Source organism: Notamacropus eugenii, chromosome 3 (genome assembly GCF_028372415.1).
Source record: "Notamacropus eugenii isolate mMacEug1 chromosome 3, mMacEug1.pri_v2, whole genome shotgun sequence".
Taxonomy (NCBI): Eukaryota; Metazoa; Chordata; class Mammalia; order Diprotodontia; family Macropodidae; genus Notamacropus; species Notamacropus eugenii.
Window position 1 is genome coordinate 486,830,387 of NC_092874.1, and position 21,995 is coordinate 486,852,381.

General features: G+C 52.4%; 1 protein-coding gene across 2 annotated transcripts in view; it reads right to left on the bottom strand.

The window, feature by feature from the left end:
• Positions 1 to 17,967, bottom strand: part of IPPK (inositol-pentakisphosphate 2-kinase) — a 46,849-nt gene extending 28,882 nt beyond the window's left edge. The window contains exons 1-3 of one of the 2 annotated variants that reach the window (XM_072599208.1): positions 17,717 to 17,967; positions 9,590 to 9,637; positions 6,667 to 6,762 (exon numbers count right to left, since the gene is read on the bottom strand). In XM_072599208.1, the coding sequence (XP_072455309.1) occupies positions 6,667 to 6,762; positions 9,590 to 9,637; positions 17,717 to 17,797 (225 nt within the window). In that variant the 5' untranslated portion in view covers positions 17,798 to 17,967. Of the gene's footprint in view, positions 1 to 6,666; positions 6,763 to 9,589; positions 9,638 to 17,216; positions 17,665 to 17,716 lie in introns of those variants that run through there. The other variant, XM_072599209.1, reaches the window with a different exon arrangement.
• Between the last annotated feature and the right edge of the window lie 4,028 nt (positions 17,968 to 21,995).

Consider the following 21,995-nt stretch of genomic DNA (forward strand, 5'->3'; position numbering starts at 1 on the left):
TCCACCAAGCCCCAAGCCAGTGGTCTTCCCTCAGTGGGGTCAGCACCCGGCTAAAGCTCTCTGCCCTCCTAGGAGGGGACGTTAACACACAGCACACCCTGGCCTGCCAGTTCCTCCACTTAGTCATTTCCCGTGACTTGTTTTTCGACACAGCAAGGGATTAATAAATATTTGTTGAATGACTGACCACTGAGAAATGATGGGAGTTAAGACACATTCACTGGAACATCCTTGGCTGCGGCTGCCAGGGTGTGCCAGCCACAGCTAAAAGGCTCCCAGAACAAGGGTGGTGAAGCAGTGAGAAGCCGCCCCCGGCAGGAGGTAGGGGCCCAACACAAAGCACCAAGGAGCAGCCCGGCAGTGGGGTCAGCGCCCTGTGTCTGCACCATAGTCCATTTACTCCTCATTCCTGGATCTACCTCTCGGCTGCCCTCCAGTCTCACACCCCACTTACATTCCTCATTTCAGTCCCACAGCACCTTTGAGGGACACACCCAAGACAGATCATCTCCCCAGCTCCTGCTTCCGCCCAGTCTCTCAGGCTCACACTCACCCTGGTCTCCTCAATCTCTCACCCTCCAGAGCCAAGCTGCTCCTAAGATGTTTCCCTTCACCTTTGCAACCTCTCTTGAATCCACTCCTCTCTCCTTACATAGTACCACCTCCCAGGTGCAGGTCTCACCACCTCATGCCTCAATTACTGCAGCAGGTGCATTGGCCTTTCCTGTCATCTCTGCCAGGGTGATGGTCTGAGCCACACATGGCCCTCTAGGTCCTCAAGGGCAGCCCTTTGACTGAATCCAAACTTCCTTTTAGGAAGGGGGTTATAAGATGTTGGGGGCTTAGTAGATGTACTCCCACCTACCAACGTGGGCATTTAGGCAGTTATTCTTTTCCTGTCTTCTCCTGTTGGGTTTCATTAGTAATCAGCCAAGGGACTTATTTTTCTGGATTGCCGTGTTTTACTATGGGCCCTGTCAAGCTTGTTTTCTTCTGTAGCGTGCGCTCCAAGCACAGTGACTGCCCTTTAGCTCTCACAAGAGTTGGTACAACCTGACTTTTCCATCAGACAGATCCTTTACAGGCAGAGACGTGCTATCTTGGCTGGCCACCCAGGTCCGTGGAAGGCCAAGGCCCAAGCCGGCCAAGGACAGGCTTGAGGGTCTGCGGGATGTGTGTGTGCACATGCACTTCCTGGGTTCTGCCTAGGTCAAGCTGCCCCTTTAAGTCCTATGACCTACACTGATGGAACAGCCCCACCTGGGCCCAATCCACATGTCCAGTGTGGCCCTCATTTTGTCCTCTTCTCTACATGCAGCCTCAAGACAAATGACATGGTTCTGAAGCAGGAACAGCAGTGACCTCAGGGCCACTACCCATGATACTCCAGTGAAATGAGGGCCTTTCCCTGAACTTAGCATGTTCCCCCAGGGGCTGAGTCTTCAGGGAGGCAGGGGAATGGGCAGCCTTGTGCCGGCCCCTACCCCTGGGCTCTCCTTTCAACACTGAAGCAAAGTTTCTCTCTCTGTGGATAGAGGACAGGAGGTTCAAAGACTGAAGCCATGCCTCTGAGGGCACTAAGTGAAGGCCCCCTCGCCCTGCAGGAGGCCCCAGGGAGCTACCTCCTTACAACAGAGCAGAGGGACAGCAGGATCTGTCCAAAGGAGTGGCACGCTGGTGTCAGAACAAGGACAGGCATGCGGGCCTCCAGAAGAACAGTACCTTACCTTATTATGGCAAAAAGGATTTTGTTCCTAGCTAACCTGACCCTTGAAATCACTACTACACACAACTACGGGAACTCAAAAGGAACAGAAACATGAGGAGCCCAGCCCATCTCCCATCCTAACAGAGAAAGATCTGCCTGGAAGAGTCATTGGCAAACATTAAGTACCTACTATGTGCTGGGCTCTGCGCTGAGTGAGTTACACATAACTGAGGGATGGCACTGGAATGAAGAGGGCCTGGGAAAGGCTTCCTGTAGCAGGTGGAATTTTAGTTTCAGAAACCAGGGAGGTCAGTGGTCAGAGGAGGGACAGTGTGCCAGGCGCAGAGGACAGCCAGAGAAAACCTGGAGCTAACAGATGGGGGGGTGGGGGGTGAGGGTGGGCAGGAGGCAATCTTCTTTGGGGAATGGCCAAGAGGCCAGTGTCATTGGACCAAGGAGGACATATTGGGGTGTTAAGGTATAATCAGACTGGAAAGGACAGAGTTGGGTTCTGAAGGGCTTTGAATGCCAATCAAAATATTGCCTATTGGATTCCAGAAGTGATAAGGAGCTACTGGAATTTACTGGGTGGGGGGGGGGGGGGGAACCTGGCCAAATGGAGAATGAACTGGAGTGAGGAGAGCCTTGAGACAGGCAGACTCACTACAGATTATCACGATGGTCCAGGTGTGAGGTGACAAGGGCAGTGTCAGAGGAGAGAAGCGGACATATCTGAGAGATGTCACAGATGTGAGATCGACAAGTTGTGGCAACAGGCTGGATATGAGGGGTGAGAGAAAGCAGAACCCAGGAGGACACTGACGTTACAGGTCTTACGGCTTGGGAGGATGGCGCTGTCCTCTACAGTGACAGGGAAAGGAGGAGAGTTTGGGGAAAGGTCATGAGTTCTTCTTTGGACACACTGAGCGTGAGACATCTACTGGACATGCAGCTCGAGATGTCTGAAAGGCAGGTGGAGATGCAGGATGGGAGGTCAGAGCTGGACATGTGCATGTGAGGTTTAATGAACCAGGAGTTCATCATTCATTCACCACAGGTTAAATAGCTCATTATTATTCATTCTGCAACGGAATATGGAGCAGGAAGGAGACAGACATTCCACAAAGGTGAGATCCTCTAAATTAAGCCAACACTCTCCAGTGGAGTAACTGATGCAAAGGCAGGAGGGAGCAGCTGCAGAGAGTTTGTGAAACATCAAAATAACTAGATCAGAAGAAGGAGTGATGAAGACCAGATTCCAAGAGGCTCCAGCCCTTCACAGCAGGAATACTTCCAATGAGAAGAGTCCACTGGCCTAGACAGAGTGGGCCCCAAAGACTACGACAGGGCAACTGAAACAGCTCAGTCTGGAACTATGTAAATAACTAACAGTGAAGAAGGTACACACTACCTAGAATAATCGGATACAGAAAGGTAGCCAACAGAAATGAGGTGCCCTATCAAGGAGCCCAAGACCCTTAAAAATCTTACTCAGGAAAGACAAAACTGCCTCACCAAATGGGTCCAACTCTATCACTTGCTACTCAATAAACTCCAGAGGCTTCCTGCTACCTCTGAGATCGGACACAAAAGCCTCTGTTGAGCGTCCTAGTCCCCTGGCTGTTCCTGGAACAATACTTTCCATCTCTGAGCTCTGGGCCTTCTCTCAGGCTGTCCCCCATGCCTAGAACTTTCTCCCGGTGCACCAATGCCTGCAGGCTCCTTTGAGCCTAGCTAAAATTCCTCCTTTTGCCAAAAGTCTTCCTCCATCCATGGCCTTCTGCTGGCTTTTACATATAGAACATGCTTGCATGTTCTCGTCTTCCTCTTACACTAAGCTCCTTGAAGGTAGTCACTGTTCTGGCCTTCCTTTTCATCCCCAGGGCTTAGCACGGAGCCTGACTCTCTCAAAATTGCCTACTCGGTGCCAGCCTAGTGCTCTCCTCCTCCTCCTTGTAGCCGACTGTTCTATATAGTACAGAGTACTACATAAGTACATCCAAAGTGTGTCACCAGAGCTTGTTCTGACAAACACTTCCCTTTACACGCTGGTTTCTAGCATCACTCTATGGCCCAACAAAATCCTTGTCCACAGCCAGTGTAACTTAAGGCCAGAGGCCAACTTCCAAAATCATTTGGCACCAACTCCTGTTTCAGAGTAAACTTGGTCTTCTTTCCCCTGCTAAATGAGGTTCCCACAAACCTTGGGCTGCCACTGAAACCCCAAGACTTCTTCCTAAAGATCGCGCTTCCCAGCTCCCAGCCCTGGACCAGAGTAAAGGCCCTGCCTCCAGAAACGAGGAGTGTGCAAGGCTAAAGCGCCACTCACTTTGGCTCAGGATGAATCTCTGTTTGTCGTCCTCACAAGGGATCACTTTGTTGGGGAGCAAAGACAAAGAAACCCAGAGGAGAGAGCGCTCAGGGCTTTGGTCAGAGCTCTGTGGCCACCTCCTGCTGACTCAACAATGTTAGTCAATTCCCTTGGGAAAAACTAACAAGGTCCTCAGGATCCAAAGTTCTCTAACAACGTACGTCCCCCCAAAGTTGACAAAAGTTGGCATCATTTTACATATGTGGGGGGCTGGGGAGAGGTGTCTGAGTGAGCTGTCTGTGCCACTCATGACTGCATCCCATTGGAACACAGGAGGAAAGCAGCCAAGTCAGCTGAAGTCAGCTCTGTAATAGGCATGTCAGCGGGGTAGGAACCTGAGCACAGTACAGTCACAAGGGGAGCCCAAGGGAGACAGACAGGAGAAGGGAGAGGCCAGTCCCATGGGATGAGATCAGGAGGCCAGAGCTAGGCCAGGGACAACTCGGTCTTTAAGGTGGACTCATTTTATGAAATGCCTCATTTTCTGACATTTGCGAGGAAAGCACAGAGCGAATAAAGCTTAAAGCTAAAAGAAAGAGAAAAATCAAAGTAATCCAACATCCATTCTGTCCATTATCTGGGACAGAGCGGCCACACACTGACCTGACCAACTTGCTTCAAGTTCAGACACTCTCTCACTCTGACTGCTCCACAGCCCCCCTTCCTGACCACGAGATCCGAACTAAAGCAAAATGCAATGAGTGATGGTGAAAAGCAGAAAAGAGCAGAATTGTAGAAGAGACTCAAGAGAATTCACGAGCCCCTGGTCCCACCGTTCTCATTTATACCTGAGAAAACTGACGAGGGGCTGGGAGGGGCTTGTGTAAGGTCCCACAAAAGTGACATTCTAAAGAGGTAGGGTGTGTGTGTGTGTGTGTGTCTGTCTGTCCGTCTGTGTCTGTGTGTGTCTGTGTGTGTATGTGTGTCTGTCTGTCCGTCTGTGTGTGTATGTGTGTGTGTGTGTGTGTGTGTCTGTCTGTCCGTCTGTGTCTGTGTGTGTGTGTCTGTGTCTCTGTGTGTGTGTGTCTGTCCGTCTGTGTCTGTGTGTGTGTGTGTCTGTGTCTGTGTGTCCGTGTGTGTCTGTGTGTCCGTCTGTGTCTGTGTGTGTCTGTCTGTCCGTCTGTGTCTGTGTGTGTATGTGTGTCTGTGTCTGTGTGTGTGTCTGTCCGTCTGTGTCTGTGTGTGTGTGTCTGTGTGTGTGTGTGTCTGTGTGTGTCTGTCTATCTGTCCGTCTGTGTCTGTGTGTGTATGTGTGTGTGTCTGTCCGTCTGTGTCTGTGTGTGTATGTGTGTGTCTGTCCGTCTGTGTCTGTGTGTGTATGTGTGTCTGTGTCTGTGTGTGTGTGTCTGTGTGTGTCTGTGTGTCTGTCTGTCCGTCTGTGTGTGTGTGTGTGTGTCTGTGTCTGTGTGTCCGTGTCTGTCTGTCTGTCTGTCCATCTGTGTCTGTGTGTATGTGTGTCTGTGTCTATGTCTGTGTGTGTGTCTGTGTGTGTGTGTCTGTCTGTCCATCTGTGTCTGTGTGTGTATGTGTGTCTGTGTCTGTGTGTCTGTCTGTCTGTCTGTCCGTCTGTGTGTGTCTGTGTGTGTCTGTGTGTCTGTCTGTCCGTCTGTGTGTGTGTGTGTGTCTGTGTCTGTGTGTCCGTGTCTGTCTGTCTGTCTGTCCATCTGTGTCTGTGTGTATGTGTGTCTGTGTCTATGTCTGTGTGTGTGTCTGTGTGTGTCTGTCTGTCCGTCTGTGTGTGTCTGTGTGTGTATGTGTGTCTGTGTCTGTGTGTGTCTGTCTGTCTGTCCGTCTGTGTCTGTGTGTGTCTGTGTCTCTCAGAAAGGACAAAAAGTCAACAACAAGCCCACACACTCCATCAGATGAACTGGATTCACTCCATGTAATAACTCATCGGTTACAGTGTAATGCTGGGCAAACGACGATGAGGGCAGATTTTTGCAAACGTTGCCAGAAGTGTTTCTGCATCACTTGGTCAAGTTTGTTTTGTTCATTTAATTATAACAGGCATTTCATAAATACTTGTTGACTTGACTTCACTTTCTTTGACATAAGGAAGGATTCAATTCCAGGTCAGGGGTTGGGATGAAGAGGAGATCCAGAAATGACTGTCTGAGAAATAAAAGTGGTATTACAACTCGTTTTTTCAGTCCAGAATTGCGGTCCGACAGTGTCCGTCCCCTCCTCTTTAAGCCCACAGCCCTGAGACTGGACCCTGCCCAGCACTGTGATATACATTACTGGACAGGGGAAGACAGTGGGACTGAAGGGCTGCCCTGCCCCATGTCCTCGTCCATTAGGCGCCCCATCTAGCCATGACTGTGCTAGAAGCCTGCTCCAGAAGCTGGCCAAAACCAGCCCTGTTGGGGCCATCCATGCTGACTCAAAGACACTCCCCTCAAACACAATCGAGGGATCTGGGAAGTCCCAGGGGACACATGTGCACCGTCCCCTTGAGGGAGGCCTGCCCAAGAAGGGACAACCCAGGAGCATACTTGGCCCAAAGGAGTAAGAGCGCTGTCCGCCATGTTATCTGTTCAGAACTGGCCACTCTACACTGTGGGTCACAGGAACAAAGGTGACTTACCCCGTGATGCACATAGTTCTCCCCAAAAAACTCTGTCATAACGTTTTTGCCAAAGTCCACTATGTTCTGCAGATGGCGGAATATTTCCTCAGATGTCTGTAAAAGACAAGGATGATGATGAGACATCAAATTAACTCCTTCCCTGGGAACAAACTGTCTTTATTTGCCATCAGCCACAATCAACAATGCAAAGCAGCGCAGAGGAGGGCCAGCCTGGCAGGAGAGGGTGGGGAAAGGGGAGACTCACACTGGGCAATCTTTCTCACAGGCTCCTGCCAGCCCCCTGCCATCCCTCTGCAGCTCCAAGGCCAAGGAGCTCAGGCTCTCCCCACACCTTCCCAGCTGTTTCCACAGAGAAGAAACTATCTGTCGGTTCTATGTTCTAAGGCACCAAGAAGCCAGCCACACTGGGAGCAAAAAATTCAACCTGAGAGGAAGTCAGGAGAAAAGTGGGTGCTGGAAAAGACTCGGGACAAGGGGATCCAACACAGCTTCGGAGGCGAAATGCAGGGGTTTCCAAGGCTCGGCCCGTCCTGGAGGCTGCTGGGAGTGAGCTCGCATGCTCTGCCCACCCATGCTGACCTTTGTCTCACACAGGCTTCCTCACTGCCAAGATCCTTGACCTCTAAGGAGCACTGACCGGAGGCAATCCTCCCTGCCTCGCTCCCTGGCTCCAGGGACCACATTCCCTCTCAACTTCCCTTGACTCTCCCTCTTCCACTTTTCGACCTCAGACCCTCGTTTCTCAACCCGCTCTCTAGGTGACTTCCTCCACTTCCATCCTTTCCGGTCTGCCTTCTAGTCCTCACACAGACCCTGACCCAAACCAGCAAACAAACTATGCCTTTTCTGACACTGATCTTATTACCTTTCCCCCAAAGCCTTCTTCCTACTTGCCTCCTTCCATTTATGGCCACATCACCTTCCCAATCACCCTAACCCTACCTTAGGGTTACCTCGGGCACTTCCCACCCTCCCCCAGCCAGTTGTTGGGCTTTGTCAATTCTGCTCCCACAATCCCTCTCCCGTTGCCTCTCCCTTTTCCAGGCCCTCTGAGATCACCCTAAGACAAACCCTTATTCCTTCTGGCCTGGACCATAATAACAGTCTTCCCCTTTACCAGGTCAGCTTTCTACCACGAGTGTGCAAACATGCCAGTTGGCTCAGGGAGCCCTCCATGGACACTGTGCTACCCTGCACACAGTCACCAAAGAGCCCCTCATTCCTACAACGTGCCTCCATCACCCCCTCCACTATGAAACCTGTTCTGATTCCAAAGTCACCACACTGCCGCGGAGTCTCTCCTTCTGTTGACCTGGTGTCTTCTCTCTCTTGTCCCCTTTCCCCATTAAATCATTGGCAGTTTGAGGAGAGACACTGAATGGCCTCTTCTCTCACTACTTTGGAGGCTTCATGTCAATGTGCCAATCTCTGGCAACCCTGCTCTCTTCCTCCCAACACTGCCCCCCTGAACCAAAGCTTCTGTCCAAGTCCCTGAAGCACGTGTCAGCGGCTGTCCTGCTCCTCCCCTGGTGGCCCCAGGACTCCCTGAGGGGCTGGCTCTCTCTCTCTCGCCGACATCTCTCACACTCCTAACTTCTTTAGATCCACAAGGATCAGCTAGGTCAGTGTCCACAAGGTGCTTGGCAAGCATGAGCGATGGGATGATCATGCTGTTTCCCACTCACACTGCCTCTACTTAGAAGCCCTGGCACACAGCTGCTGGGGACACCATCGGCATAGCTGGGCACGCCTCTGTTTGGCTTCCACAGCCTTCTTCAGTCTGGCACCATCCTCCCAGTCCCACAGGCTCAAGCTGCACTCGAAACACATGGGATTGTTAGGTCCTCCCTGCGTCCGAGCCTTCCCTCATCCTTCTCTGTGTTCCTGGAGGAGGTCCATGACACCAGTCATTGTATTCCTGTCTGCCCTTTCAGACCCATCTCTAGCGCCCCCTTCCCTGGGCTCTCACCCAGCCCCAGCTCAGCCTCCTCTCACGCTCCCTCCCTGCTCCAGTCCTTAGCAAAGCAGACTTCCTGGACCTCACTGAGCTCTTCATCTTCGTGCCCCATTCACTCTCATCTTCTTGAGGACAGGGTCAGTGTGGCTTTCTACCTTTGCAGCCCCAGGGCCCAGAACAGTACCTGTACACAGCAGGTGCTTAAGCTCTACAATGCCCTGGCCCTTCCCATAGTGCACTGAGAGTATCTACCCTAAAAGAAGCCACACTGCACAGTATGAAGAGAAGGGGCTTTGGAATCAGAATCTCTCCTCTGCAACTTCCTGGTCCCTAAGATGGGGACTGATCATTCTGAAGAGTCCCAGGCTCCTTTCAGGCTGGGTTTCAGATCCATGGTCTTCTGGAGCAGAAACTGGGCCAGCCTTGGCTCCGAGAGAGCCCTGAGCCCCCAGAGATTGTGCCTAGTTAAGGCCATCCACAAAACACCACATTCTGATGGAATCCCAGTTGTAGCTTTACAGCGAATGAGCCTCTTCAAGGGATAACAGCCTCGGACTTGTGACAGCTTCAAAAACTATTCATGCCAAAGACCTTTAGGAGAGATCGAATGCAGCCCGAGTCCAGAGAGAAGCCGTCATTCAACTGAGGTCACACACTGGGAGCAAGCGCCCCAGGCCTGGGCCGGATCATTTCCTAGGCCAGCCCAGTGCTGCTGAGTCCACACAGAAGCATGGTCCCTGCAGCTCCCCGGCTCCTCCATCCAGGCAGTGACCGTCAGGTGCACCAAGAAATCAGGTGAGACCAAAATCAGACCCCCACACTCCTCCCACCCTGGGAACAGCTACTACATCTAGTCACAGTGGGTAAAACAGAGCCACCTTCAAGATTTTCACACCCTCATAAACATTTTCAAACAAAATGCATGGGTGTGCATACCTGTGTGTACACACATACACACCTTACCTTATTCCTATTGGGTGGAAACTTCAAAAAACGTAGTACCACACAACGCTATAAAAAGAAAAACATAATTAGCATTTTTTAAAAAGCAATTAAAAACCATGACCCAAGCTAGTCATAACCAGTCGGAGCACACCTGGTAGCCAGGTGAGCTGGGGCCCAACAGGGGCCAGTCCACAGACAGAGACAAAGAGCCTGTCTCCCCACCAAATTATAAGTTGTCAAAGACTTGAGAATGATATTTAGACTTTCAGGAAGAGAATGACAAAAGGAGGGATAAAGACAGCATGGTGAAGATAAACATGGAGAAAACACCTTTCTTTGAATGTTTTACAACGCTTAGAAGCAAAACTGTTTTCATAAGACAATGTGGTCACTCTTTCCCAGGACCTGTGTGTGCACAGACAGGTTTTTCCTCTCAAAGGGACCTCAGGTAGGACAGAGCCGGCAGATTTTTCACAGAAAAATGAAAGCTGCAAATCTATCAACGTTAAAAATGAAACAGAACGGAGAGAGAGAAATCAAGTTCCCAGACAACTTCTCAGGAAGCTCCCCCAGGGCAGGGACTACTTTGTGGGGTTCATATCCAGACCAACCACCCCCCAACAAGAACATGGGCTTAACAAAGCACTTTCTGGGAAACACTTGTCCTCCCTCTCTCCCAACCCCACCCCCGGGCATCACTCGAAGCACGTGTGTCCCTCCTCAGCCCCTTCCCCAGCTTCCCAGGCAGCCAGCAGCCCTTCCTCCCCAAGGCCTGGGGAGGCAGGGGCAGGGACTCAGACTGGGTCAAGTTCACCTGCCTCCAGTGACACCCTGCTCCTCAAGGCCCAGCAGAGCACCCAGTCTACAGCAGGCTCCTGATAAAGGTTGCCTGGAGGAAAGAGGCTCATTTAGAGGCCAAACACTGGAATACTGCACCCAAGGCCTTAGGAGGAAACCAACAGCATGTTACCCAGAGTGCCCTGGCCAATGGCAGGATGGAAACAAGTGGCTCAGACAGCACTTAAAAACCAGTTTAGCTTCCAACGCCTCCAGAAATGCTGTCAAAAGAACCCGACTTTACAGTGACTTTACTTCATAATTTATTTTAATTCACAATATTTAAAAAAAAAAATCACACTAAAAATCTCCAACCAAGCTGTGGCAAAGGACACAAAGCAGGGCAAGCAGAACCCAGAAAGCCATCCACGTGAAGGCAGCTAGTGGGGCAGTGGAGTGAAAAGTCTGGGGGAGGGAAGGCGTGCGTTCAAATCAGCCTCAGTCACTTCCTAGCTAGGTGACCTTGGACAAATGGGGGGGAGAGGAAAGGGGGGTTTGCCTCAGTCTCCTCATCTGTAAAACAGAGATCACCACAGTACCTCCCTTCTAGGATGGCTGTGAATATCAAATGAGATATTATTTAGAAAGAGCTGAGCACAGCCCCTGGCACACAGTGGGTGCTTTGTGGAAGGGCTGTATGATGTACACAGAAGGTCTCCAATGTAAATGGGATCATGGCCAAGCCCAGCCCCAAAGGAGACAAGAGAAGGCACCAGGCCTGCTTCTAGATGTGGAGCAGGGAAACTGCTACACAGAATGAAACCAAATTGCTCAAGAGGCTATTTATTCTTCTACAACTGCTATTCCCCACTTTTGTTTCTTTCCCATAAGGCACAGCTCTCTGCCAAAGAGATGTTGGGGTAGAAAGAGACGATATCAATAAAACTGTGACTCTAGTGTGTCATGTCAGAGACAGGAAAACAGACCTGACAGCTGCTGTCACAGGAAAGTCCCCAGCTGGCGCAATGTCCTGAGGCCTCCCTGCAGCCCCGCCCTCCCCCTGGGCATCGCAGGGCAGCTCCAGTGACAGCATCCTGGCTTCCCCAAAGCTTGGTCCAGACAGTAAGTCATGTACAGAGTACAATGATCATATGCTGATAATAACTACAGGGCGTGGACTGTCAAAAACTAACAGATACTAAAAGTCTAAAAAAAGTTCCTTTATCCAATGACTCTGTGATCCAGGTGCCAATGTGGCCAAAGTGGCAGATGCCCTGAGGCCTGAGCCTTTGAATCCCATAAGGTCCTCAATGCCATTCTCTGTACTCCAAACTGCCACCCTGGGGACTGGCAGCCCTGCAGAGCCCACTGTCAGAGCAATGCTCCTGGGAGGAGTGCTGGGAGCATCCACCCCTACGGCAGGTGCTCCATAAACACTGGATAACTTTTGAGGTAGAACTCCCCCAACTCCAAGTGCGTATATTGCTTCCTATTAAAACAAACCTTGAATTTAAGTGAGCCAGCAAGACCAGAGTTCAAACACGGCCTCAGATACTTACTGGCTCAAGTGACCCTGGACCAGTCATTTCACTGCCAGGGTCCCACTTCCCTCACTTGTAAAATGGGCATGGAGGGTTAGAGGAATAAGTGGGCTTTGCAAACCTTAATGCGCCCCAGAAAGGTGAGCTAGGTTTTAGTGTCGAAGACAGCCTTTTGCCCTTTCATGGAACCCTCAGTGCTCAGCACACACAGGGACCACTTCATAAATGAATGGTGACCACAGGTTCTGATACTAGGGATCAAAACAGAACCAAACAACACAGAGTGGTATTAAAGTCAAAACAACTGCTAATATCTGAGAGAGGAGAAATCGTTTTCAAACCCAAGGCATGACCTGCACATACACTGGCTCCCAAGCCAGCAGCCTCATTTAACAAAGGACAAACAAAGCCCAGCCCTGGCTCTGCTCAAGGCTTTTCCCCACCCTGTCAGGCCTCACCCCCAGCTCCAGATTGAGAGCCGATGGTCCCCCCCAGAGTTTCAATCACTCCCCCAGAATTTATAAGGCACCCACCATCCACCAATTATGTCTGGGATTGAGACAAAAAGAAACCCTTCCCCCAAATGCCTCCCTGCCCTCTCTGCAGGGCTCACATGTCCACAAATGAACAAACACAAAACGTCAGCAGGCTAAGGAGGGGGAGGTGAAGCAGAGGCCTCACAAGGGAGGATTCAGGAGGCCTGGGATCCTTGGAGGCAGAGGTAGGAGAACTAAATGGAAGAGATCTAAAGGGCATGGCATCACGGCTAACCAGTCTGGAAAGGTGGGCGACAGGAGGTCATGGGCCACAGAAACTTCATGACTAAGGGAAGGGTGTGGTCCCATAGGTTACAGTATCCATTTGGCAGCTGCACAGAAGATGGATTAAAAAGGACAGGAATGGGAAACCAAGGACTCGAAGGACTGACTGGCCTGAAGCAGGACAGGAGCAGGTGTGTACAGGAGATAAAGTGTCAGAGGTAAGGTGCGCTGGGACGAGGCTGCAAACCCAACGTCTCCTGGGCTGGGCAGTAGGAAAGGCAACTGGAGAGAGGAGGAAGAGAGCAGGACAGGAAGGAATTCTGGAAATGAAGACCTGAGTGAAAAAGGAGAAAACCACCATGAAGAGCCCCAGAGCAACAAGCAGAACCACGGTGCTTCACTCAATGGCTGACGTGCCCAACACAGAGCCTCATGCATCCTGGGCCACTGGGAGGCACGGCCAAGGGGATTGGCTCTAGCTGACTACATGTACTAGGGGGAGGAGAGACACCAAAAAAATGGAGAAAAGATCATCGACAAACCTTTGTAAAGACACAGAATGAAGCATTTGGAAGGGACACAAAGAGCCATTGTTCCAACTGTGTTAACTTTGACACAGACTTCTTTAAAACAAACAATCCAACAGAAATTCGGTTTCACGTTGGATTCTTTTTTGTCTTCATGTATCATGTTCGTGTTTGCCCACGGTCGTTCAGTTCATAATAAAAAAGAAAATGTAAAAGAAGAGAACAGGAGGCAATTGAATCAAGAAAAACCACTCTTTGTGGAGACTAGAACACAAGAGCGAGGAGGATAGGGCGGGGCCTGAAAGGGGGATGAGGCCTCCATCCTCCTCATTAAAGCACAAGGCTCTACCTGCTGTGGGAAGCTGGTGGAGGGAAGGGCCCATCAGGGATGCCCCTGGAAGGCAATGAAACAAGAGGAAGAGAATGGCTTGGGGTGGAAAGTGCTGAGGGGGCACCTATATCCCAGCTTCTCCAGGGGCACTATGACTTCCTCCAGCATCACTAGGCAACCCTAGGGCAGAAGCACAGGAAGAGAATGGGGAAAAGAATTTATGAGTAAGGGTTAGCAAGGCCTACGTGGCACCCGGACAATCAATCATTTATTAAGCACTTACTATGTGCCCAGCCCTGTGCTAAGTGCTGGAGACAGAAGGACGATGAACAAAATCATCCCACATACATAAACACACAGGTAATTCAAGTAGAGAACAGATTCAAAGGAGTTAACCACAAGGTCAACTGGGAAGATGGGCACGAGTCATTGGGGGGCAGAAGGTGGTGAGAAAGCTCCATCCTAAAGGGACTGATGGCTCCCCTAAGTTTAAGGTGAAGAAGAAGGAACTCCCAGATGGGCAGACACTCAGGGACAGGGATGGATGGATGGATGGAGTGCAGCTGAAAGGGAAGGGTAATACAGCAGCAGGCTGGAATGGAGACGTTTTGATTTCAGTGGAGGGAGGCAGCAAGTTTGTGGGGCAGAGGAGCGGCTGGTCCATCTGCACTCTGGCAGCCTGCCATGCCAGAGCCAGACTACTGGCCTGAGGAAGAGACTGAAATCAGGGAGGCTGACTGGGAGGCAGCCTCTAGAATGATTCCATGATAGGAGAGGTGGCCCAGTCAGGACCACAGGCCACGGTGGGGACAAAGACTGCCAGCTGGCGGCTATAATCCCACGGGCAACAGGGTTTACTGTCAGTGGCCTAACTCATGAGTCAAGACTCGCCATAGGAGCCACAGTACAATCCTACCTCGGGGGTCAGAGCTGAGGAACAGCAGGCCTCAGAGAAAACAGATGATCCCAGACATCACTCAGGGTCCAAGGAAGACCCCACTTCACTGGAGCCACAGGTGCTGTCTTTTGCCTCGTGGTGAATGTCTGTGAAATGTTTGCTGTAATGATAAATTGGTCTTGGGAAGAGGCATCTCCCATTCATCCAGACAGAGGATGAGGATAACGTCCTAAGAAAAAACTGACCCCAAATCCCACCCAATAAATTAGCAAAGATGGCAAATGATCATGGGACGACAAGCATACATGAATGCCCAGCCACAGCATAAGCTACTACTGGAGTTAGCCTTGGCACTTGAGCTCAGATAGCCCAAGGACCCTTTAGTGAGGCTGTTAATGGGCCATGTCCCTGAACCACCAGATGATCTACGGAGATCCCACCCCAAGGCAGAGAAAGTTGAAGACAGACAGAAAAATGCCTCAAAAAACTGTATGAAATAGCAAAGACCCAGAACAAGCGGTTACTCATCAATTGGGGGAACAGCCAATGGAGGTCCCTATGCGGGAACTCAGCTGCAGAGTTGGAAGGGACCCCCAAGGGTCAGCTGGCACACCTCTTTCCCTTCTCCTCCACACCTCCCTTGGAGTACACTCCTTAGTGGGCTGTCAGAAAGAATGGGTAAGACGAACTCAAAAACATACTAGAAGCCTGGAGAAGAAGAGCAGGAGCAGGCTGAGGGGTCTGATCTGGCCCTGTGGCACCAGTAAAACTGGGGGACAAAGAGACCTCAGGGGAGGGGAAAGTCAGGATCTGAACACCTGGAAGATGCTTGTTTGCTGCCTCATGGGGATTTTGATCTCTCTGTGAGCAACAAGAGAGAACCGGTTAGGGACGTGGCGTGGCAGGAACCTTGTAAGGAAATGACCACTTTATCTTGGCATTCAGACAAAAACATTTTGTGCAGCCCTTTTTGTAGCAACAAGAACTGGAAACCAAGTAGGTGCCCATCCAGGGGGGTGACAGCTGAACAAACTGGTCTGGAAATGTAAGGGAATGTGAAATAACACACCTGGGGAATTCAAAGATGAACTGAGGCACAGTGAGGTAAACACACCAAGAAAACAACCTCTGTAATAAAGATAAAGTGGAAGGAAAATCTTGAGAAGTCTGATCAGTGCAATCAATGGTCCTTCTCCATTTCAGGAGAGGGAAAACACCGTGCCAACATGCTCTGCCTGATCAAACTTCTGTTACTCTGTGAGGGGGCAAGAGGGGTAGAAAGGGAGCTGGGAATAGGGAAAAAAGGGGGAGTGAATAGAATACTAAAAAAAAACTAATCAAGAAACTGTATTGTGGAATAATACCCTGAACAACGATAGCGCTGACATGGTGCTTCTACAGTACTTAATATTTCCAGAATGGCTCACACGTACACAGGCTAGAATTATTTCAGATTATCTAGAATTGTGGTACAAAACTATGGCTACCAATGGGAGAATTTCTTTACTCCTCAGCACTGGAAAGGGCTGCTTCATTAGATAATTATGATTTAAAATTTCAGTAAGTTCCCAGAAGACGTTGGAGTGATTCCAAGGCTTGTGTAAAAGAGAAAGAGAATGCGTGATGGTCAAAAACGGAATTCCGCCAAGCAAGTTGAACAGAGCTAAGAACGGATTAAAAAACACCCAGGGGGTTATAGAGGGAAATCTCCTTTGCCCTGCAATTTTTTCAAAAGAAGGGACAAATGCCAGAGTCGGAATAATCCTGAAGGACAGCAACCTGACAACATCCGGGAGGAGGAAAATGCCTGGAGGTTCATGGGAAGTGCTAGAGAAAGCCTGGGGCCCCTGGGAGGGGGGGGGATCACCCAAACCCCCTGAGGGGGAAGGGAGAAGAGGAGGAGGAGAAGACCAAGCATTCGACTCACTTGGAATGAATTTAAGATGTGGGTTTCCATTTTAAGGAAGTTGGGGATGAGCTGGAGAGAGTCCAGAACAATGGGTTTGCTATCCTACTAGACCAAAGGGATTAAGGATCTCAGAATGTTTAGCCTGAAGGACAGATTTAAGGGGAACCGGAGTAAAAGAGCCTTCATCGATCAAATGGCTCCCTATGCCCTCAGGGTCAGAGTGCGGTCCAGTCTCCAGCCTTCTTAACCTTCCTCCACGTCTGGGCTCTGGGCACCTCCCCTGGCCTGCATCCGTGCCCAGGCTCTCCCTCCTCCTGGCTGCCCTGAAGACCCAGCTCCAAGCCCACCTTCAACAGAAGCCTTTCCTCGGACTGATTCTGTATCTCTTCTGTATCTATTTGTATCTATCTGTATCCAACATACTGAGGTTGCAACATTTCTCCCGTCTGCCTGCGAGCCCCCAGAGCACAGCACGGGCCTGGCAGATACTGGCAAAGCCCACCCCGACCTTGAGGAGCTCACATTCTAATGGGGGAGATGCATGCCCGCTGGGAAAGGCCTCCACAAGAAGGTAGGCTTTGAGCTCCAACTTGGGAGAAGTCCCCAACAGTGAATGCATCGGGACTCAGCGGCCAGCCTTTAGAGGTGGGGAAACTGAGGCCCGGGAGTTTCCGTGACTCGACCAAGGTCACCCCGGCAACGGCCACTAGAGGTGGGCTTTGAACCCAACTTTCAGACAGCAGTAAGGAAACTTCTGAGAGGTGCCGGTGCATCAGGGGGGCTGCGCACCCCCGGGGCCGGCTCCCACACACCCACCGCACACCCTCCTCCTTCAGGGGCAGCCGTCCTCAGCGTGGTTCTAGGGGCCAAAACTATCTTCCTAATAACACAAGATGGTTACCCTTCTAATTATCCACAGCCAGTGATGGCTGTGGCCCCATCACCAAAGCTCCAAGGATCCCCAAGGCACTGCGTGCTCTGTCCGCGTTCTCAAGGGCCCCCCCAAAACGCTCCCCCGTAATCCCTGCGCCGGGCCAAGCCTGGAGATGGGACGGGGGGCGCTGCCCCTCAGGACAGCCGGGCGGCCCTCTCCTTCCTAGGACCCCCAGGGCTCGGTCCCAGCCCAGAGGAGTGAGAGCCGCCGGGCCGGGGCCGGACACCCCCCGCCGAGCGTCCGGACAAGAGTGACCGCCGGCCCCCCCAGCCCCGCCGGCCTCGGGCCCCGGTCCTCCACACGCGGGAGTCCCGCTCTCCGGCCCTCGTCTCCAGACTCCACGCCGTGTCCAAGAGGCCGGCCAGATGGGGAGGGTGCCCCCGCCCCGGGCCACACGAGCCCCGGGGAAGAGCTGCCTCGGGGGGATCGGGGGGCGCTGGGGTCAGGGGTCAAAAGCCGGGACTCACCTGCGCGTGCGCCACGACCAGGCTCTTGTTGCCCTCCCCGTGGTACGTCCATTCATTCTCGTCCATCTTGGCCGCGTCCATGCCCCGGCCCCGGCCCCGCCTCTGGCTGGCCCTGGCCCCGGCCCTGGACGCCTGCCCTCGGCCCGCGCCCGGCCCCGGCCCCGGCCCCCGGCTCCTTCACCGCCGGCTTCGGGGAGAGACTGTCACCGGCTCCACACGACGGGGCCCGCCCGGAAGTGACGTCAGGCCACCGGCGCGTGCGGGTTGCGTAAGGCTCACGTACTTCCGCCCTTCCTTCCCTTTCCCCGCCCCCTCCCTGCGGGGTGGGAGAAACCGAGGCTGACGGCCATCTTGACTGCTGGCCAGAGGGGCTCAAGATCGGGCAGAAGAAGGAGCTCCCGGTTCCGGTGGCGCCTGCGCCTCAAAGCCTCCCCGCCAAGAGGCGTCCAGGGACAGGGCCGGCCTTCCGCGCCTGCGCCGGCGTCTGCGCCTGCGCCGTGCCTTCTCAGCCTGGGCCCGACGTCCGGGCGGGCTTCCCTAGGTAATCCAGTGGACGCGAGCTCCGCCTCCACGGCTGCGAGTAGGGTGGAAGGCGGCGGAGAGAACGGGGAGCAGACGGTGACGCAGTGTGAGGAGGAAGCCAAGAGAAGGCCCTGGAGCTGGGGCCAGGCAGCAGCTCGGGGGGCCTGGGACCTTCCTGAGCGGCGTGACTGTGAGAGCGGGGCTGCAGAGGAAGGCCTGGGACCGCGGCCTGTGGTCTGGGTCTTGGTGCCCTTTGGGGAAGCGCACGTGGGAGGCCGTACGCAGAAAAGCCCCCCTTCCGAGAGCCGGGCGGCGATGACCAGGGCTCCCAGAGGGCGGCCGACAGGACCTAGAGCTCCGGGAGACCCTGCTCCCATTTTACAAGTCAGGAAACTGAGGCCCACAGAGGCCTGGCTGGGTTCGAGGCAACATCCACATGGTGAACCCAGTTATCCCAAAGCGAAACTCCGTCTTCCCCTCCAGATCCTCTTTCTAAGGGTGCGTGCGAGCGTCGGAACGACCGACCTTCCTTCCAGACCTCAGGCTCATCCTCACCCCCCATGGCCGGTTGGCTGCCAGGCCCCGGCCCATTTCGCTTCTCCACCACCCCTTGTCACTTTCACTCTGACGTCATCACGCCTCTCGCCTTCGCAGTCTCGTCAGTTTCGCTTCTCCACCACCCCTTGTCACTGTCACTTTGACGTCATCACGCCTCTCACCTTTGCATCGTCTTTCCAGCTCTGCACCATCTTTTATCACCATCGATAACCTCGGCAACATCTCATGGATTTCTCCGATAGACCCCCTTCTCTCTGCCCCCACCCTGGTGCAAACCCTCGTGGCTGCAGGCTTGGGATACTGAATCCAGCTGGCCTAGACTGTCTCCCCACTCTAGTCCACTCTCCATTAAGCCACTAAAGTGTGTCCTAAAACACAGGTCTGGCCATGTCATACCCCCTACTCAATAAACTCCAGTGGTTCCCTGTTGCCTCCAGGAGCAGATACTAAATGCTCTGTTTTCCAGTCTTCTTACACCTTAGTCCCCACTGAGTACTTGTCAATCCAGTGACACTGGCCTCGCACAAGCAAGACCCTTCATTTTTCATCCCTGGGCATTTTCTCTAGCTCTCCCTCAGGCTTGAAATGCTCTTTTTGCTCATCTTTATCTCCTGGCTTCAAGTCTGAACTAAAATCTCACCTTCTACAGGAAACCTTCCCTCATCCCTCCATTCTCTCACCTTTCCTCTGTTGGTTCTGTATAGCTTGTCCATAGCTGTTTGCATGTTGTCTCCCCCAGTAGACTGTGAGCTCCTGGAGAGCAGAGACTCTTTTACCTTTCTTTGTGTGCCTAGTGTTTAGTACAGTGCCTGGCACATAATAGGTTCTTAATAAGTGGTTGTCTGTTTGGCTGTTTTTACTTTATTTTAGAACAGTGCCTGGCATGTTCTAAGTGCTTAGCAAGCGCTTGTGGCTTGCCTGCTACAAACAAGGAAACTGAGGCTGGGTGAGGTTAAGTGACTTTGTATTGTACTAATAAGGATTTCAAACCCTAGGGCAGTGTTTTGGCCACTGCCATAGGACACTCAGAGGGGTATCTTGAGACATTAGCAAGTGTTGAGAAAAGACAGGCTTGAAAAACACCCAGAAACTTGGCCTGGACTCTACGAAATGAGGTGGAGGGCAGCAGCATTCAGCCACTGCACCACACAGACTGATGCCAAGGAACAGCAGAAATACCTGCCAGCAAAGGGGGTAGCACTCCCACAGGCAGAGGAGCCATATGCAGGCTGCAGTGATGGGACTCAGACCCTTCTTCTGGTGGCTGCTAGGCTCTTCCTCATGGGGCTCACCTGTTTGTGGCCTACCCCCTGGGCAGGGCATTCCCTATGCTCACCTCAGAACGCCGGGGAGGTGAAGGTTCAGAATGTGCTCCATTAGTCTGATACTTGACACTGTCAATTTAGCTGTGACTCGAGAATCCACAAGTATGTGGTTCACCCAGAGCCAACGTGGTTTGGGGAGTTATTGAGACACCATCATAGAGAAGGGGCCTCTTCTCATCACCACCACCACCAAGTGCTGAACACCTCCCACCAACAGGCAGCTAGACATAGGAGCCTTGGAAGTGGTGGCGTGTCCTCCTCTCCCCCATCCCTTCCCCCCCCCCACCCCCCCCACCCCCCCCCAGTCCTGCTTCCAGCCCAGGGGAAGTAACTCCTCTGGAGAGAGAGCCAACTATCCAGCCACCAAGCAGGTAGGCCAGCCTAGCTGAAGCAGCAAGACCTAGACAGGCCAATGCACCAGAGCCCCAACTCCCCTGAGACCCCAATGGACACAGCGCAGGACCCTGAAACTGAGGCTTCCAGCCCAGCACCTTTGGCTGCTGTCCTGAAAGGTCACCCCACCAGGAGATGCAGCCTGGGCCCTGCTTCTGCAGGGCTGCAGCCACAGCCCCTCAGGAAGCCCTGGTCAGCAGAGTCCCAGGCCCTCTCCAGCAGCTCCATGTCAGGCCCTGCTGTGATTCTCTCAGTGGTCATTCTCAGAGAATGACCCCCTGCTGTGACCCCAGGACCTTCCCCAGGTGTTGTCTCCTCCATGAGGGGCTGGCTCACTTTAATGTGTGTTCTCCAGATGCTGAGCCCAGGGCTTTGCACAGTTTTGTTGTTCAGTTGTTTCTGTCTCTACTGTCCATGGGATCTTCTTGGCAAAGGTACTGAAATGGTTTGCCGTTTCCTTTTCCAGTGAATTAAGGCAAACAGACTTGCCCTGGGTCATTCACCTGCATCTCTTAAATGTCTGCAGCCGGATTTTAACGGAGGTCTTTCTGACTTCAGGTTCACTGTTCTATCTTCTGAGCCACCTAGCTACCCCTTGTACAAAGTAAGGACTTAGTAAATGCTTTTTGATTCAGAGAACCAAAGGCAGTTAGAGAAGCTGGTCTTCATAAAAGAGTTCTGACTCAGTGTCCCTTGAAAGTAATGCCAAGCCTCTCTCCTCATCAGACTCTAGGCTGCTGAGGTCACTCAGGTACCTGAGAGCTGAGGCAGCTCCTTCATCTTTCCATCCCTTGGTTCCACAGGGGATACTCTCTCTAACCTTTTCTCCCAATTACCCCCTCCTCCATCTCATCTGGTCTCCAGGGAGCTGTTTTGTAAAAGAATAGACATTGGTCCTGGGTGACATAGCTTGCCCATTCTAATCAGGATTTTGGAGTTAGCAGAGGCTTCCGTGATCATCTCAAACCCACACGTGGAAAGCTCGTTTGTAACAAGACCAAGTGGGTCCAAACTCTGCATGAAGCCCTGCCCCGCCCCCGCCAAGAAGCCATCCCACTGGAGGATGTTGTTCAGAGCTTTGTCCTTATCTCCAGCCACAGTCAGGGCCCTCCCATGGCTTCCAGTTCTGTGTTCTGGGGCCACGTGAAGCAGGCTGATCCCTCCTGCCCTCACACACCTCAGAAGATAGATTTTCCTCCAGGCTGCACCCTCCCAATGGCTCATTCTGTCCCCATTTGGCAGAGCTCAGTCTCCTTCCCCTTCCTGAAGGCCCTCCCTCTCCTCAATGTCCTTTCTCAAAGGCTCCTCATAGGGCCCAGAACTTCCTTGTTTTCCACACTCTGGTTCTGTTCCTCTCCCATATTACAAAAGAGCTTCTAGGTCAGCCCAGCAGGTCTCACAGTGTGGCAGGAAGCATTTCTTAAACACCTGTTATGTGCCAGGCACTAGGCTGCCTGCTGTGGTCTTGGGCTCCCCAGTGC